This window comes from Armigeres subalbatus, chromosome 1 (assembly GCF_024139115.2).
Source record: "Armigeres subalbatus isolate Guangzhou_Male chromosome 1, GZ_Asu_2, whole genome shotgun sequence".
Classification (NCBI taxonomy): Eukaryota; Metazoa; Arthropoda; class Insecta; order Diptera; family Culicidae; genus Armigeres; species Armigeres subalbatus.
The window spans coordinates 1146053-1165954 of record NC_085139.1 but is presented as its reverse complement, the minus strand read 5'-3'; the positions used below and the strand labels follow the sequence as shown (position 1 = coordinate 1165954).

Below are 19902 nucleotides of genomic sequence, written 5' to 3'. Positions count from 1 at the left end.
GTACGTAAAGACATGTGTGTTAACAAACTTTGTCGAGATCCCAACTTTATTTCCCAAAAACATACATTCTATCGAAAGGATAGTAAAATCAATGTTTTTGAGATGCACTTGGTGAAATATGATGCAAAAAATCAGTTAAAAATGTTTTTTTACTATGTGATATGAAGAAAGACTTAGTTTGAGGTTTCACCATTCGCTCTCACAGCTAAAAATTCTGAAAATTACACGCCATGGAAATATTTTAACGCTTGTTTTTGGGTTCAATAACCTCTAATTTTACATCCAACTTTTTCTTATATGCAATATTGGATACAAGCTCTATAGAAACGACGACCTTTAATTTTAGAAAATGATGGAAAAATTAATCGAATCGAACGGAGCCTTTTTGTTACATCATATATGCTGTTACATTTTTATACTGTGTTTATTTAAAACAAACTCCAGAAAAGAAGAGACCTGGATCAGCTTACTGGACTAAAATATTAACGTTTTTGCAGCAGATTTCCTCATGTTTTGATCAGAGCTTAAAATATTCATCTTCATGAAGCAACTTCGGTCCGAATTTTGACAAACATCGCATGAATATTCAAAACATAGAATGACATAGTCAGATGACTACTCCACGAACTCATTCATTCGACTGTCACTGAATTTGTTTACTATGTGCAGAAAAAAACATAATTAGCATTGTTTATGTTGATGTTTACTGCTAAAAGTGCCTCGCGGATGAAAATCGGATTCAGTCCTGTGTGATAAATCACTTTACTCATTTGAAACGTGTTCAGATTTCAGATAATTTATCAATTTGTAAAATGTGCATAAATATTCAATGACTAATATTCAACTGAAAATTGACTGTCCAGATTGACTATGAATGTGTCGGAAGTGAACTGACAAATGAAGAAAAATTGTCTTCACTAAAAAATTTCGATTATTTTACACTCTGGTTTTGATATAATCAGTGTAATTTGGAAATCGCTGAATGATAAGTATGTATGTATGTCTTGTGTAACATGCGACTAACGTAAAAAAACGACTGTCAAATTTTCCAATAATATTGTCTCGAAACTAAGAAAGTACATTGCAACTATTCGACCATGCTACGTTCTCACCCGATTCGATCGAATAAACCAAAGAACGAAGCAAAATATTCATTAAATCCCTATGTTTCCTGCCTCCCCCAAATGCCACCCCAAGCTCTTCGTGCGGCTACAGCCCCACGTCCAGAAACGGCACCAAATGGTGGCGGAGCACAGCTTTTCCATTTCAAATCGCTGTGATCCCACTCCGCTTTTTGACCATCGTCGTCGTTAATTTAGTGAAACGAATCTTGATTTATGTCTTCATTCCTCACATATGTCTCCATATTTTTCGGAAATCGGCGGATTGACCCTCCTCCCTAGCCACATTGCTGGTCTCTCTCCTCCTCTTCACAATATGAATTTCAACCTAGCGCTAGATTTCGGTTCTACCCCAACCACCGCCGTAAAATTGGGGAATAGAGTCATCTATGGGAACTGATAATTATGCATTGACTCTCACTGTTTTGTGCTTTGGGATGGACCAGTGCGATTGCCACTGGCCCCAGCCAGCCACCGCCGCCGCGGGGAAGAACACCAAACCGAAGAAGAGATTCCAATTTTCTCGTGTCTTAATTTGGACCGGTATTGACCTCACGGTTCTCATGGTGGCGGGTTCGTCGGTTTTGGCTGTTTTTTTTTCGCATGTCCCTTCGTGGCGGCAAATAACAGGAAAATAGTCGAGTTTTTGGGGGCAACCTCCAAATTATAGCCTTGTGTGTTGGCTGGAGCGTCGGATTGGATAGCTTTTCGTCAGGTATTTCTCTGTGTTTTTTTCCCAGCGGTAATTACAGAGCACACGCAGCCCTCGAAGTGGAAATTCCGGCCCTGTTTGTTTGTGGGTATGAGTGCACTGCACCTCGAAGACATCCACCATACAATTGTTAAAGGAAAGAAGGAACGAAAAATGATAAAAGTGCCGCTTGGTACGATCGACAAAAACCAGGCCATTGAACCTGTTTTCTCCCCTTCTCGGAGTCCCCTGTTGTGCTTCCCGTGGCAGAAAAAAAACGTAGGAGCACCATCCATGCAAGCAACCGAAGGAGGAAATTGTTTCGAAAAATACTGCTTCACGTTTCTTCGCAGTCCGAGCAGCAGAAATTCCCGATAAGAAGCAAAAGGGCCGAAAAAATCCTCGCAATTCCTTTGAGTAGCAACCCCGAAAGCGAGCACGCTCAACAATTGAACCAATTTCGGTTGTCGGCTGGTTTGAGGCTATTTTCGAAAAATAATTACATTATAATTGATCAAATAATACAAATTTCACCGCGCGCATTGTTCAATCGTGGTGCGTTTTTTTTTGGGTTTTCATTCGCTGCCCTAAGGATGCGCGGGTTGGGCGAGTGATCCGCCAGACAGCCAAATTTCGATCGCGAATGAGAAATAATTTGAATAATGTTCTGTCTGCGTTTTTGCGACTTAGTTTGAGAAGATGGTGCACTTACAGGCAGAAAAAAATATGGCGTGATCCAAAGATTCATGTTTTGTTTTGATAATAATTTTCGAACGAAGAGAATTTAATCTCGTTGATTTTTAGAAATTAAAAAAAAATCACAGCACGTTTGCAAGCATATTGCTGTTGGCAACTGCAATGCGTATTTTTGTTTCTGCAATAAGGACAATTATGTGTCTCAAATCCACTGAAACCGCATAGGAGGCACGTCAAGCCCTTGAAACTAAGACATTAATCCAGTTAATGACCAAAGCCGTCACCCAAATGAACCAATGTGCTTTTTGGCCTCGAGATCCCCTCCGTGCACTTCTGATTTGTTTGCCTGGATGGAAGCTGGTGAAGATTAAAATTCACGTTTAGGACCCGTATCTTTCTTAATTGAAGTATTTTTTTTGTGCTTCTGTTACTGTTCCATATGTAGATTTTTTCATGTGGTTATAAATAGAGAAGAGTATTCCTAAGTCTCACGATGAGTCTCACGATGAGAGTTTTCAACGAATACCTCGTCAGTCGATTTATCGGCATTGAACATCTACGCAAAAGGTGAAAATTTTGATACAACATTCAAATGCAAAAGTACATCTTGTTCACATCAGCTTAGCAGCCAAAGTACTGGTACTTTAACCTATGTTGTAGATCAAACAAAACATTCGCTACAAAATGGTGCATAATACTTAGCCAAACTCAGCTTATTGAAGTCTAATTAGGGAAAACATTATAAATTACTACAGCGCCAAAGAAAACTTTCCATCTCTTAATAATTTCTTGAAATGTTTCGAGCTTGCGTCCTCTGATACATTCTTGCACTAACAAGAGAGTCAAGCTAAGGGTGTGTAAAAGCTTTGCGGAGTTCTCGAGCTAAGAGACATTTACCAACTCAATGGTTGTCTAGTGAAAAGCCGAATCGATTCATTCCAAAGCTAAGATATTTTCCAAAAGGGTCAACTGAGAAACTAAATGAAGAACCTCAAAACACTGAAGAAGTTTTCAAGTAGAAAACGAAATACGTATCTGTTGATACAAAGGTGAATACAACGGAGGCAAATGGAGAAGTGAAGTATTTCAACCTTGTAACCTCATTCAGTTTTAAATCCTTGGTTTGTCCCCGAGTATTCGCTTAATTGCCATATCGAAACCAATAGATATTTCCGGTTATTGGGACGTTGTGCAACGTCTGCCACACTTAAGGGGAAAATTATCATTGAATAATTAGTCCTGTATCAAAACAAGGGGCCCATTCATAGATAAATAGAACCGTGATGAACTTATACAAACTTATAAAAAGTCACGAAAATAAAGCAAATAAAAAAATAAAAAATAGATTACTAGACAAATTTTGATTTTGTAATGTGGCATCTGTAGGATCAGCTCATAAGCTTTCCACTTCTGAGGCTGAAATCCGTGCATTTGACATCCTTTCACTCCACCCTAATGAAACCATTTTCCATCTCTGGTCTGACTGAGTAGAGTAAGTTGGCATCTGAATACCAGAAGTGTAAGTAAATGTTGCTAGTGACGATTGACATGAATCAAGCATTTTTGGGATCTTAAATCTCGAACATGACTGAGGATGAACAAGATCACGATCACATCGTACATCTCTCCCAGCAGGTGTAACATATTCTAAGCTGAGCGACGTTTATTTTTTCTAGTTGGGTCGCCAATTGAAATTCTCGTTGACGTTCACACGCCTGAAGGCTTGAAGAGTGGACTGGACTTCCTGACGTCTCATACTAGCTCATATCGTTGGGTAAAAATCACAAGGTCGGAAATCAACCTGTCTTAGGAAACACTTGCACGATTCGACTCAGAAGCGGACTATACTACTCACATGTATAGGACGACTTTCAACAAAGAAAAATAAGAGTGATTTCTTTCCTTTTCTGTTTCGTTATTGCTTGAGGTAAGTGGGTTAGATCTTTCTATTTACCATAGATTCGGCTTCGTCACGTGGTCCCAAAAGATGCTGACGGATTGGTGTCGCCTGGCATCCGAGTTACGTAAGCGAACTGCAGGAAAAGTTGGAAGATTGCTCGTGGTTTTTGGCGTTGCCGTGTTGCGAATGCGAGTAAATTCCGCCCTTCATAAAACGTAGTGGCTACTTGCGAGGCGCAGACCGGTCTTTCTTCACCGGTGATTTAGCCGGGTCTTACGGTCAGGTGCACTGGAAGGAGTTTCCGCAGGTGACAGAATCACAACGTCCGAAAATCCAATTTAATTCAAAGCTGTGTGCACAGTGCGTTATTGGGAAAATGCGGTTATTTTAATGCGGTGTGCTCGCAGCGTTCAAAAAATGTTACGTGGGCATCAGCCCTAAAGGTATCTTCCTACGTGTTATCGGTTCCGGTGCGGGAGGCATCACAACCAGTATGCGTCCAGTTGGTCACCAATCCTTCGCTCTCAATCTCTGCTTCTTGTCTGATGTCCTACAGGAGCAAATACCTGTGCGTGTAACCTCAAAGCTTATGGCATTACTATTTTGATTCTTCGTAATATTTTTTTGCGGGCATACACAGTTCTGTAGCGAACACCTTCTGACTCTGACCAAACAGCTTGTTCTACACCGACTCGGGCGAGTTGGATAGCTTTGTCAGCTTCCATCGCTTGCTATATTTCGATAATGCTTAGCACATTCATCGAAAGTCATTCCAGTTATGCTATCTCTTATGGCTAATAGAAAGGTCGGGTCGGCCATATTCAATTTTCTCGGACGGTGAATGACTCTGCCTTTATATGATTGCAGTCGAATTGCCAACCTTTCGATTCGCCCACATGGCTTCGATCTTGAACCGAAAATGGCATCTAACGCTGTTTTATCCCTTGAATAGCGGTCCACATGAGGACTAGTGCTTTCTTCTCGACCTCCGTATACCGTTCCTTGATGTCAGAAAAACTTGTGCACGCACAAACAATGGTTCTTGGGCCAAACAATCTGAATCGTATTCAGCAATTACGTCCGATCAACGTATTCAGAAATTACGTCCGAATAAAATAAAATAAGACAAATCACGAGAGACTTCAGCTTTTCAAATGATGCTCGCTCTCCAAATTCCCACAGAAAACTTCGTTTCTGAACTGTTACCCGCCGTAGTGAAGTTTGATTTGTCAAGGTAATTGGCCAAGCTCAAGAAACTCCTAGCTTCTTCTGTAGATTTCGATTCATCATTCTACCAAATAGTTTGTTTATGTAACTCAAAATAATTATGGCCCTATAACCGACTAGTTTACTTTGACCAGCTTCCGGTTTTGCTATCGAAATTACAGTGCCGAGTTTCCATTTAGCAGAAATCATTGGATATTATCTGCGCCGGTAGATGACCCTCCACGGCGTTCAAGGCTCCATGTGAGTCCTACCATGGGGAAAATTATATTGTATTGAACAGGTCGTTGAGTTTTGTTGAATATGTGAGCGTTTTTCTGTTGTTGGTTCCGAATTCTTTTCTGGATTATTGACATCATATTCCCTGCAGGAATATTTAATTCAATTGTAGTTTACTTCATTTTCCCTTGAAACCTCTTGATTTTGCTCCATAGTTGTCCAGAATCGTTGTTGGAGTTAACACTTTCGACGGAATCATCCCAGCATTTATGTTTGGAGTCACGGATTAGTCTCCTGCACTTCGATAGCAGCTTTTTGAATTTTTTAGTAGCTTTGGTTTGCGGGGATCATCTTGATCTAGTCGGCGGAGTGCCCGCAAGAATTTGAGACTATTCTTTATTACCTTTTTTGTTGATTGTTCGTGGAATCCTTTTATCTTCGGCATGGATTATTCTGCATAAAAACTCTTTGACCGAGTGCCCTGGGTTTAGATTTTTGCTTGGAAAGTCTTCATAAAGGCTCCAGCTTTTGCCTACAACCATATTATAAGCTGATGAATTTCGTATGAGGTTTCAATATACCAAGAAACTTTTGCCACCAATGATGTGGAGTAGAAATAGATTTCCAGGACTTGAGAACTTCTACAGACTGGGTCGATTCAGGTATGACAGCCGTTGTGAGCTACACAGCATCTTGATCAACGATGAGTTCAAATAACTGCTCTCCTCTGTGTTTTGTTCCACTGGCTGAAATACCGATCCTACTGCCTCCAAGATGTCCTAGACGCAGTACTAGCTTTAGTAGCTCTTCCAAGAGGTCATCGGGTGATAATATAGCGTTTTGTTTTTATTCGGTAGGTATACTGAGGCCACTGTATTGCTCATCGGAGCATGTCGCTGTATCGCGACTGTTGATGATAGAACTCGAAAGAACTCCTGATAGCAAGGTCGGCTCCTTTTCTGTCTTGAGGCTTTGGATTCGGCTGCTAATATTAGTTTCTTGTAAGCATATCAGAAGTTGTTTTTTTTGCCGGATGACATGTTGCTTGCCGAAGATTTTGCAGCCGATCGTGAATTCCTTTGTATTTCAGTCATGTTGTGTGTAGAGTTGAGGCTTGAATCGACCAGGTTACAGGCCCCGTTCCTTTCAATCTTTTCGTAAAGAGGAGAGAGATTACTTCACGATCGCTCTTTCTTGCTGAGGACGACTTCATGTTTAAGGTGGTTATACAACAAAGCCACAAATCAGCAATCTTGGAAACCACGTGCTTTTTCTAGTGATTTTTCAAGAGCACAAATTGAGAAAACCACAACGTCAATGGGGATGAAACATCCGTAGATCGTTTGCTTACTTATGCTTAACAATCGACTTTGATTTCAGCATTGTACGAAAATTATTACGCTAGATTTGAACTTTTGATAATAGGAGTAGAAAACCGTGTGGTGAATTTGAAATTCACCACATGGCTTGATTGTAAGAATCACCTTAAGTGCTTATTGTGTTTGTGGTGAGTATAAGGACGTGAATAAATAGAATAACTTGAGAGAGTTATTTGTTTTTATTGAAGTCGTATAGGAACACGTCGACTGCCGTAAGAGGCTTCTCGGCATAACCCGGTTTCATCAAAGTTTGATAACGAAGGTGTTGGAAGGGTAGTTCTTCTATTCAGGCATACATGTAGCATCGGTGTTTATAGCCACTTGATTTTGGGTAGGGTTGTCTACGTGCAGCATTTGTCTAACATGCACGCGCTGGGTATTTACAGGCCGAATTGAAGATAGTTTACCTGTGTTCTAGTGATATTTCCAGTTGTTTGCCAGTTTGACTGCGAGTGCAAAGTTTATTTATGGATTTCTGGGTTCGGTGTGTCGTGTTTTTCGCGGATTCGTGGCGCTTTTAGATGATTTGATAGGCTGGGTGGACTGTTAAGATAAGTTATCATTCATGAGACGTGTAGTTGCTTACAATTTGCTTTGAACGGCCGAATTACAACATGTTTTGTATGGCTGACTTCTAGTGCGAGGTTTTTTCTACAACTCTGCCATAAAGTTCTTTTTTTGAATTCCAAAAATAATAGAGTTATAATGCTTGTAAGCTACTTCCTGGTAGCGAAACGCGGGGACAGTGCTCACCTGCTGCATTAAGCCTATTCCGCTGATGAAGGGACGGTCCACACCACAGGGTATCAAATTGGGCCAATCACTTTTTCGTTTTATTTTTATAGATTAAGTACTAGTTTTAAACTTACTAATCATTTATTTAATTTTAGCAGATTTCAATTTTATTGATAGAAAAATGTTTTTACACGTGCATCTTACACAGCAGAAAAATGTGGAGTGAGTGAAAAATTCAAATTGAAAAAACGCCTACTTCGACGCACCACGTTTGCCTACCGCGATGTACCATACTCGCCTACTTCGATGTGCGCTTAGGTCGTCATGGTAACAACGGTCGCATCGTGGCATTCACCGTACCCGAGCAAAAGTGGTTGTACTGCTGACAGGGTTGGTAACAGTGCTAGTTGCAGTAACTTTAATTTAATTTATTGAACGGCTACTCAGTCTTGCACTTATTACAACGAGGTTTTTATTTACCCGACGTTGCGACACGGGGATTGTGTCTTTTTCAAGGGGAAAATATTTTTGTTGTTTGACGACAAACAACAAAAATATTTTCCCCTTGAAAAAGACACAATCCCCGTGTCGAAACGTCGGGTAAATAAAAAACTCGTTGTAATAAGTGCAAGACTGAGTAGCCGTTCAATAAATTAAATTAAAACGTACAGTCGATCCATAATCAGTAAGTAACTTTAATCTTAAACTCCGCTATGCAATACATTTTGAAATTTGGCTCTGAATTGAGTTATTCACAAAATACTAAATGATCGAACCCGAATAACAAACCATGCCGAATCCAGTGAGATTGTGGCTTCCATTATGGAAGTTTTTACTATATTTGATAAGTCGCTTCGAAAACAAAAGCACTGAGAGTGACGGTACGGGTCACTAATTAAGAGCTGGTGAAACATTTCCTTTATGTCGGCCAAAATGTTTGCCTTATACTGCCGATTTTGCGATGGAAGCGCTGTCAGCGACTTTATCAGCTTAACCGGAGCTTTGAGCAACATAATGTTTAGTACAATTCCATCAACATTGGCAACAGCGTTCCATATTATCTGCACTTTACCGGGTACCCATAAATTAGTAACAACGTGAAGTGGAAGATACCATACTTGTTTTGGGTCTGCCTGCATTAATTCAGCATCTGTGGCTCGATGCGCGTATCAATTTTCTTGATACTCTGCTATTTGCAGTTCGCCAAATCTGGATCGCGCATTATTTTGCGCCCTAACACTCTAGTCGTTAAACTGCCATTTGGTAGCTATCTGGGAACTCTATTATGTAATATTTCCACAGAAGTCCTGTTTCAAACCTTTTAACCACTTGTCACGTCGTCTGTTCCATTCCAAAAATTCATGATGAGATGAGAGGGCGGATGTATCTTGACCGTTCCTGAAAAGTAGTTGGACAAATTTGCAAAAAATTCTTTGCTTGGCATTTTATTCTTCTTCACAATCTACTGAACTAAATGCATCCTGGAGCGCTTCCTGTTGCCAGATGCTTTTAGCCGGATTTGAGATCTTCCCATCACATATTTTAGTTTCATTTAGTTAGCCAGGTGATATATATTAATCATCGAAGGATTTTTTTTTGAAGAGCAAACATTTTCCAACTTGGTCACAATTTTATCTCGATGGATAGAGATTTTTTACAGCAACAAGTTTAACATCCGACATCTCACGAGCTTCCCTTCTCTCTTCCCCTCCCACAGGTGCCAACGGGCTGCGAAGACGAGGCCGGCAAACGTACACCCGATACCAAACGCTGGAGCTGGAGAAGGAGTTCCACACCAACCACTACCTAACCCGCCGGCGCCGCATCGAGATGGCCCACGCGCTCTGCCTGACGGAGCGGCAAATCAAGATCTGGTTCCAGAACCGGCGGATGAAGCTCAAGAAGGAAATCCAAGCCATCAAGGAGCTGAACGAACAGGAGAAGCAAGCCCAGGCCCAGAAGGCGGCAGCGGCGGCGGCGCAGGCGGCCCTGCACGAGCAAAACTAGGGGTTAGACCATACCAATCACAGTAGTTCTAGTAATTATTTATATTAACTTTAGAATGAGTTTCCGCATGAACAAAGAAGTTATGGTTAGCGAGCAGCGAAATATTTTCGTCCTGTATCTGTATAGTTGTTTTAGTTCTTTTATGTTTTACCTTTTAACCGATACACGTTACGTTTCAATTTTAGTTCCCGTTTTCAATTGTAACGACGGAAGTTGGCTTCGTTCTATATTAGATAAATTAATTTTGTAAAAAATAAATGTTGCTAAAGAGATTAATTTAAACAACTACTAAAACGCTAGTGAAAGGTATATTTCCAAAAAAAAAAAAAATAAGCAGAGATCTGACCCTCGGTGATAGAGGTGACGAAGTAAGGGTCCTCAGTTTGGGGACGAGCTGTACATAGATTTCGACTATAAGAGAAAATGGAATGAAAAAGTTGTACAAAGAAGCTGGTAGAAACTATTTTCGAATCTCAAACTAATCTCAGTCTATACGAAAGGTATGCCTCCTTTTGTGATGTGGTATAATTGCAATACATAAGTAGGAATCATTAGCGAAGAGGTCCGATGGCAAAACAACGCTAATTTGCATACACATAGAATCCACTTTTGCAGATGACAGATTTCCTTTGCAATTATTTGTTTAACTAGATTTTACATCAACTTGTCCGGCTTGATGTTTTGAAAGCTTTATCATCCATAACACACCATTTTTGTTTATCTGTTTGAGGAATTTTATTACTCGCAAAAGTGGGCACAGAAATATGTTCTCTATTCATCTGATACGTACTTCAATAAATTAGAAACACTTTACAAAAGTTGGGATACAGAGGATGTGGATTATTTCGAAAAAATGGGGACATTTCTGTCTAGCAGATTACTGTTCTCAACAAGAACTTCCACGGTTATAAATCGCAAGATGTTCAAAATTCCATTTATAAATCCTGTCTGAAGCACAAATTCACCATGACAGGATAAACATATTTTCAATCGATTGCTTAAGAGATGGTGCCGTTTGTTTTTCAACATAATTCACACTCCTGTATTCCATCACTGTTTACGTTTTCAATAATCAAAAAAGTCTAGAAAAGCAACAAAGATACGTAATTTTTTGGTAATTCTAAACTATCAAACACCCAGTAGGTTGAACCGACCCTGATCAAATCGATTGCCGTAATAATATATTGTTCATGTACTTATTTATTTCGGGGAACTATACTTGTATATATTAAATCTTCAAAGTTTTCCCTCGTCAAAATTGTTTTCAGTGCAATAATTTACAGAACTAGTGCTTTCTGTCATTTTTTAACTCATCGTACACTAAATTATCGTTCAAACCTGTCGCGGATTAGGCTAAGCTGCACATGTAGTGAACAACAACCGCCGTAGCGTAGTTCAATCTCTACTACTAGAATCACCCTCCAGCAACACGACGAAACACACAGGAGAAACCAACCCTCTTTCTCCACCTTTATCTCATAACACTCAGGCCCATTTCCAGCGCTACAACCCGTGTGTGCTTCAAAATTTCCCATTGTCATTTGTTTCTCCTGCGAGCTGTACAACTATTTGAAACAAGCCAAAATACCGTGATGTGAAGCAGGAGCAGCTCGATTCCATTTCTCAACCCAATACCATATTCAAACACAGCTCATTGTCTAGGACAGCTATATTTGTAATGTTTGTTTCCAATCGTCCTACTCTATCAGACATACCCTTAGCCAACTGAACGAAAATAAAACACGATCAGACCCAATTTGAAACGAATGCTCCTTAATGTTCAATAGCAAAAGGCTAAATGGAAAGGAATAGATCAAAAATACGTAATTAGACGAGAATAAGAGTAATTTAAACACAAAACCACAAATGGAAAAAATGTATACGTAACTAGATGGTAAGCTAAAGTATATTTAATAAAATAGTAAAAACAATGGAGAAGCAAAATAACAGCAGAAATGGTTACAAAAAATCGAAAACAGAAAAAAATAATTTAAATGTAACGGATTGATACGTAAGTAAATAAGATTTTTATAGTTGATAAGTAACTTAATTGGAATGCAACAATGAAACAACCCACAAACACCTTCAACACAGACAAACATACAAAAAACACTTACACAAAAAAAAAACACTAAACAGAGCAACATATTCCAGTGAGTAGACGAGGGGAAATCTAATCCAGAAGGACTGTCAATATTTGACGACGTCGACAACAGATTAGCGGGCACGCAAAGAAGCAAGAAGGCAGTTCCTAACGAAAAGAGATAAAACCGTGAACGGGGGGAATTAAACCTATTGACCGCGTGTGCGATAGAGTGCACGCATGTTCATTCATCCATTTAATGTAATGATGAAGATTAAAAAAAAACAAAACTCTATGACAAAATACATGACTATGAAAATTTAGCCACCAAGCTTTCAGCGATCCGTTCGGAATGGAACGAAAGAAATTCATTCCCCCGGCCAATGATGCCAGCTCGTCGAACTAACCTCTAACCGAGATCAATCATGGTGGTCGGGGCCAGTCAGCAATCGATGCCTCTAATTTACGAAGTGCTGAGATCGACACGATATTAAAACGGGAAGCAAAATGGGGAGAAAATAATCATCGCTTTTATAAGCGCTCTCTTCGGGTGGAAAGTGCGTCATCTACAACAAACAACGAAAACGGCTCCCATACGTAGGCTCGGAGGTTGAAAGGTGGAAGGGGCCCCCGGGATAATTTGATGCAATAAATTGATGATGACAGAGAGGTGCACTTCAATAGCATGTTATTACCGATCATGTTTGGTTACCTTGGAAGTGCACTTGGGTGTTTGGTGCACCTCTACACTGCGAAGATCAATTGCTGGTTGGTTGGTTGGTTGGTTGAATGGTTGGATGATGGCGATTATTTAGGAACTACGAAACGTTGCACTTAGAGGTGGCTTTAAAATGGACGGTCTGATTTGGCCCCTCCGGCAGCGAAACAAATGAGAAATGGCTGCGGTTGTGGCTGAACGATTGAAGCATTTGCACTGTTCTGGAAGGGCTTTCTATATGATGATTAATGAACTGAGCCTGTCTATTGAAGAAGTAGAATATGTTAACATTTTGTGACGAATATAATTGACGGAGTTTTTTGTGCGATAAATCCACCAAATGTGAGGTAAAACACACTACTCGCATTTGTTGTATAATAAATATTCTTTCTAGGAAAATTTTCAGACAGGGACAGAAAAAAAGTTCAACTATACTCAAACAAGTGACATCCAACACTTATCCAAAATTGTCAGTCCATTAATCCTACTTTACGGTTGAAATGTGTTACGTGTTGGTCGAATGGAAACCTCAGGTTGGATCATTGATAGCTTCTCAAAATATAGGACAAATTAATAGATGAACCAGCATTGTGCTGAACATCTCTTTAGTAAAGAATAAAAAATAACATTAAATTAGTAATACTAAAACGCCTATTTTGTACAAAAGTTAAATAATCACTATTTGCCGTTATGAATCTAAAGTGTGGGAATATGTAGAGTGAAAGTTTGTTTGGATATTTTTCAGCATGTTTACACGCACGGAAAACGTGTTCTGTGACTCGACTCATAGAAGCAATCAATCAAGTTTCTCAAGTGATAAAACGGCCTACTTTTCCATACCAATTATAGAACTCAAATGAGTTGCATAGAATCCATTACAGCACTCATTTGGGTACTACTTATATTGAAAAACCAACATCAGAACAGTCGTTGCATGCCTGCATTTGAAAGACCAATCAGTCAGAGCACGGGTGTCAACGGTATTCGGCTTTAGAAAAGCAAGTTAAGTGCTACTGCAGAAGGACAAGCGAGAGTGTGTTGACTTCCTGGCCGACGAAGAGAACAAATCCGCATCAACTGGTGATATTCGCCTCCTCTAGGATGTCTCACCCTCCTTAGCCGTGCGGTAAGACGCGCGGCTACAAAGCAAGACCATGCTGAGGGTGGCTGGGTTCGATTCCCGGTGCCGGTCTAGGCAATTTTCGGGTTGGAAATTGTCTCGTCTTCCCTGGGCATAAAAGTATCATCGTGTTAGCCTCATGATATACGAATGCAAAAATGGTAACTTGGCTTAGAAACCTCGCAGTTAATAACTGTGGAAGTGCTTAATAAACACTAAGCTGCGAGGCGGCTCTGTCCCAGTGTGGGGATATAATGCCAATAAGAAGAAGAAGAAGAAGGATGTCTCACGACGGCTAAGAAGAAATAGGATGAACCCGAGGTTTCAAATGAAAGACTCACCGACCCAACTGATTAGCTGAAAAGTTGGTTCGAGCATTTTGAACATATTTTTCAATTTGTCATAAGACGAGTTAGTACTATCCCATTTACATAATTCCACCACTTGATTGTGATTTTCTAGATACGTATTTCTTTTCTTTTTTTTTTTTTTTTTATTAGAGACTCTTTAAAATTTTATTCGAGTCTGTCAAGAGTTTACAGAGTTTATTGACACTGCTTAAGGCCACCGTCTCGTGGGTTTGCGCTATGAGCAATTTATATGGGAGAGTGACGTAACGCTGATCTTAGAACAACTATTTTGGCCAAGTTGGATGAAAAATGCGACCACCGAGACAATCACTACATCAGGAATTTTATATTCTTTGAAATGGGTGAAAAACAATGTGTAAAATTTTCCGGGATTTTCCAAGCTGCTTCGAGGACTGCCGCAAGGTGCAGACAATTTTACCACCCAACGACTTTTCTAGCGATTTACGAAAAATTTGAAGCGGTGACATATGTATTTTTATGTTCTAAACTGTTGACACAAGTCTAAAGAATGTGTTTCTTCCATTACTTGTGCGAATAAATTCAGTTTTCCCGGAAAAACTACGAATTTCCCAAGTCAGGTCAATCAAAGTTTCAATAAAAATATAAGGAATAAAAATATGCAAAAATTCCATAAACCATTTGGAAGTGTATATAATTAAAATCAATGAAAATCTTTCAGCATAATTTCAATATCTTATAAGTTTTCCTGGTTTTCCTGAATTTTACATGATTTAGATGGTGAAGCGTTACGAAGCGCGAAAGAGGGAAGCGAAGGAAATATAAACGTAACGTTCCAGTCTTTGACGATCGGTATGATACAATGCCCTCGGTCGGCGTGACCTACCCACGTATACGAGGGGATCTTCGATAATGTTGGCAAGCTGCGCTTTTGCATGTTTTTGCATGGTCATACTAAATAATTAGGTATAGTATGTGTGCGAAAATTAGACAGGAGAAGCTTTATAATCAATTTGGTCATGTAGAGTAGTACTATTGTTACCCATACGAATAATAAATAGTTTTTGATTTGTTTGGTATAGGTACCACATTCACCAAAGACATCGCAAAATTCTGAATTCTGCAAGAAAATTATGTTTCAGAGACCGACATTGCTATTTCGATCGAGTCATGCTGAATTCTCATACCGGGAATATGAATATGATAAACATTACTAGCTGCAATGAAGCATCAGCTGCCCCCTCAGCCATACGATCTTGTCACCGCAACATCCATGTAACACTCTAGCAAACCTCGACATATTTTCAATAGGGCAAAATACGGTAATGAAACATAATTTTTTTTTATGTAATTAATATAACTGCTCTCAATATGAAATTATAATAGTTAGTCCATTTCCACTGGAATGAAAACATTAGATAAAATTTAATTGAAAATGCATATGAGACTTAGTTCATATGAGTAACATAATGATCGCAATAATTTATACGTCTTTTCGAAAATATGTCCCGTATTTCATCCTTTGTATGCAGATACCAACGACCGTGTTTCCACAGTTCGACTTTTTATTTTTGCGTTGCATGAAATTGTTCTGTTAGGAAAGACTAGTCGTTCTGCACACGGCTTGCAAAACGGTTGGTTGAGAATAGTTCTCGCATGATAGAATTTCAAATATAGGAGATTGAGAACACATGACCTTAGAAATTTAAGATTTCAGAATCGAGTGAAAAATTAAGCTACGATATAAAACAAATAATACAAATTAGACAAATAATACAAATAAGATAAATAAGACAAATAAGGCAAATAATACAAATTAGACAAATAATACAAATAAGACAAATAAGACAAATGATACAAATAAGACAAATAAGACAAATAAGACAAATAAAACAAATAATTCAAATAATAAAAATAAGACAAATAATTCAAATAAGTCAAATAAGATAAATAAGACAAATAAAGCAAATAAGACAAATTAGACAAATAAAAGAAATAATCAAAATAAGACAAATAAGACAAATCCTACGGAAGTTCACCCAGGAATTCCTCCGGGGATTCCTCCATGAATTCTTCCGGAGATCCCTCTAAGAATTTCGCCGGAAGTTCTTGCAAAAGTTCCTCCAGCAATTCCTCTGGAGGTTCCTCCAGGAATTCCTTCGGAGGTTCCTTCAGGAATTCCTACGGAAGTTCCTTCAGGAATTCCTTCGGAAGTTCCTCCAGGAATCACTCCGGAAATTCCTCCAGGAATTCCTCCGGAAGTTCCTTCAGGCAACCCTCCAGAAGTTCCTTCAGGCAACCCTACGGAAGTTCCTCTGGAAGTTCTTCTAGAAGTTCCTCCAGGAATTCCTCCGGAAGTTCCTCCAGGAATTCCTCCGCAAGTTCCTCCAGGAATTCCTCCGGAAGTTCCTCCAAGAATTCCTCCAGCAGTTCCTCCAGGAATTCCTCCGAAAGCTCCTCCAGGAACTCCTCCGGAAGCCCAAGCCCAAGTCCTGGTGTTAGGTGGCTAAACAGCCCTGACACGACGGCCCTCCGACGAGACAGGAGGTTTGCGCAGGCCCAATAAGCCGCCTGGAAAACCAATCATTATGAACAATATAAGAGATAATGCGACTCGATATAATCGGCAAAGACCTAGGCGACGAATACAGGATCACGATTGGAAGCTTGGAACATGGAATTGCAAGTCGCTAGGTATCGCAGGTTGCGAGAGGATGATCTACGATGAATTACATCCCCGCAACTTCGACGTCGTGGCGCTGCAGGAGATTTGCTGGACAGGACAGAAAGTGTGGAAAAGCGGGCATCGAGCGGCTACCTTCTACCTAAGCTGTGGCACCACCAACGAGCTGGGAACCGGCTTCATAGTGCTGGGTAAGATGCGCCAATGCGTGATTGGGTGGCAGCCAATCAACGCAAGGATGTGCAAGCTGAGGATTAAAGGCCGTTTCTTCAACTATAGCATCATCAACGTGCACTGCCCACACGAAGAGCGGCCCGACGACGAGAAAGAAGCGTTCTGTGCACAGCTGGAACACACATACGATGAATGCCCACTGCGGGACGACAAAATCGTCATCGGCGACATGAACGCACAGGTAAGAAGGGAGGAAATGTATAGACCGGTCTTCGGACCGGATAGTCTGCACACCGTATCGAATGACAACGGCCAACAATGCATAAACTTCGCAGCCTCCCACGGAATGGTAGTCCGAAGCACCTTCTTTCCCCGCAAAAATATCCACAAGGCCCCATGGAGATCACCTAACCAAGAAACGGAAAACCAAATCGACCACGTTCTAATCGACGGTAAATTCTTCTCCGACATCACGAACGTCCGCACTTACCGCAGTGCGAATATTGAATCCGACCACTACCTCGTTGCAGTATACCTGCGCTCAAAACTCTCGACGGTGTACAACACGCGTCGAAGTCGGACGCCACGGCTTAACATTGGGCGGCTACAAGACGGTAGACTAGCCCAAGAATACGCGCAGCAGCTGGAAGTGGCACTACACACGCAAGAGCAGCTAGGCGCAGCGTCTCTTGAAGATGGCTGGAGAGATATTCGATCCGCCATTGGTAGCACCGCAACCGCTGCTGCACTTGGCACGGTGCCCCCGGATCAGAGAAACGATTGGTATGATGGCGAATGTGAGCAGTTAGTGGAAGAGAAGAATGCAGCATGGGCGAGATTGCTGCAACACCGCACGAGCGCATGCAGGAAGATCGAGACCGTGAAGAGACGGAGCAACTGTGCCATGCTAATAACACTCGAAAGTTCTATGAGAAATTAAACCGTTCGCGTAAGTGCCACGTGCCACAGCCTGATATGTACAAGGACATGAACGGGAACCTTCTTACGAACGAGCGTGAGTTGATCCAAAGGTGGCGGCAGCACTACGGAGAAAACCTGAATGGCGATGTGGCAGACGAAGATGGCGGTATGGTGATGGACCTGGGACAACGCGCGCAGGACATAATTCTACCGGCTCCGGATCTCCAGGAAATCCAGGAGGAGAATGGCCGGTTGAAGAACATCAAAGCCCCTGGGGTTGACCAAGTACCAGAGCGCTGCACTGGGTCATTACCAAGATTTGGAAGGAGGAAATTTTGCCGCAGGAGTGGATGGAAGGTGTCGTGTGTCCCATCTACAAAAAGGGCGATATGCTAGATTGCAGCAACTATCGCGCAATCACATTGCCAAACGCCGCCTATGTACAAGGTACTCTTCCAAATTTTATGCCGTCGACTAGCATCAACTGGGGCAGTACCAGGCGGGTTTTATGGGCGAACGCTCCACCACGGACCAGGTGTTCGCCATTCGCCAAGTACTGCAGAAATGCCGCGAATACAACGTGCCCGCACATCATATATTCATCGACTTCAAAGCCGCATTTGATACAATCGATCAGGACCAGCTATGGCAGCTAATGCACGAATACGGTTTTCCGGATAAACTGACACGGTTGATCAAAGCGACTTATTTGTCTTATGTGTCTTATTTGTCTCATTTGTCTTATTTGTCTTATTTGTTTTATTTGTTTTATTTTGTTTTATTTTTTTACTTGTCTTGTTTGTCTTGTTTGTCTTGTTTGTCTTATTTGTCTTATTTAACTCATTTGTCTTATTTGTCTTATTTGTCTTATTTGTCTTATTTGTCTTATTTGTCTTATTTGTCTTATTTGTCTTATTTGTCTTATTTGTCTTATTTGTCTTATTTGTCTTATTTGTCTTATTTGTCTTATTTGTCTTATTTGTCTTATTTGTCTTATTTGTCTTATTTGTCTTATTTGTCTTATTTGTCTTATTTGTCTTATTTGTCTTATTTGTCTTATTTGTCTTATTTGTCTTATTTTGTCTTATTTGTCTTATTTGTCTTATTTGTCTTATTTGTTTTATTTGTATTATTTGTCTTATTTGTCTTATTTGTCTTATTTGTCTTTATTTGTCTTATTTGTCTTATTTGTCTTATTTGTCTTATTTGTCTTATTTGTCTTTATTTGTCTTATTTGTCTTATTTGTCTTATTTGTCTTATTTGTCTTATTTGTCTTATTTGTCTTATTTGTCTTATTTGTCTTATTTGTCTTATTTGTCTTATTTGTCTTATTTGTCTTTATTTGTCTTATTTGTCTTATTTGTCTTATTTGTCTTTATTTGTCTTATTTGTCTTATTTGTCTTATTTGTCTTATTTGTCTTATTTGTCTTATTTGTCTTATTTGTCTTATTTGTCTTATTTGTCTTATTTGTCTTATTTGTCTTATTTGTCTTATTTGTCTTATTTGTCTTATTTGTCTTTATTTGTCTTATTTGTCTTATTTGTCTTTGTCTTATTTGTCTTATTTGTCTTATTTGTCTTATTTGTCTTATTTGTCTTATTTGTCTTATTTTGTCTTATTTGTCTTATTTGTCTTATTTGTCTTATTTGTCTTATTTGTCTTATTTGTCTTATTTGTCTTATTTGTCTTATTTGTCTTATTTGTCTTATTTGTCTTATTTGTCTTATTTGTCTTATTTGTCTTATTTGTCTTATTTGTCTTATTTGTCTTATTTGTCTTATTTGTCTTATTTGTCTTATTTGTCTTATTTGTCTTATTTGTCTTATTTGTCTTATTTGTCTTATTTGTCTTATTTGTCTTATTTGTCTTATTTGTCTTATTTGTCTTATTTGACTTATT

At 39.7% G+C, this 19902-nt stretch overlaps 1 protein-coding gene across 2 annotated transcripts in view; it reads left to right on the top strand.

Moving 5' to 3' along the window:
- LOC134219530 (homeotic protein ultrabithorax-like) overlaps positions 1-12378 on the top strand; it is a 150311-nt gene extending 137933 nt beyond the window's left edge. For both annotated transcript variants that reach the window (XM_062698285.1, XM_062698277.1), the window contains one exon: positions 9683-12378. In XM_062698285.1, coding sequence (XP_062554269.1) covers positions 9683-9972 — 290 coding nt within the window. In that variant the 3' untranslated portion in view covers positions 9973-12378. The remainder of the gene's footprint in view (positions 1-9682) is intronic.
- The last annotated feature ends 7524 nt before the right edge of the window (positions 12379-19902 follow it).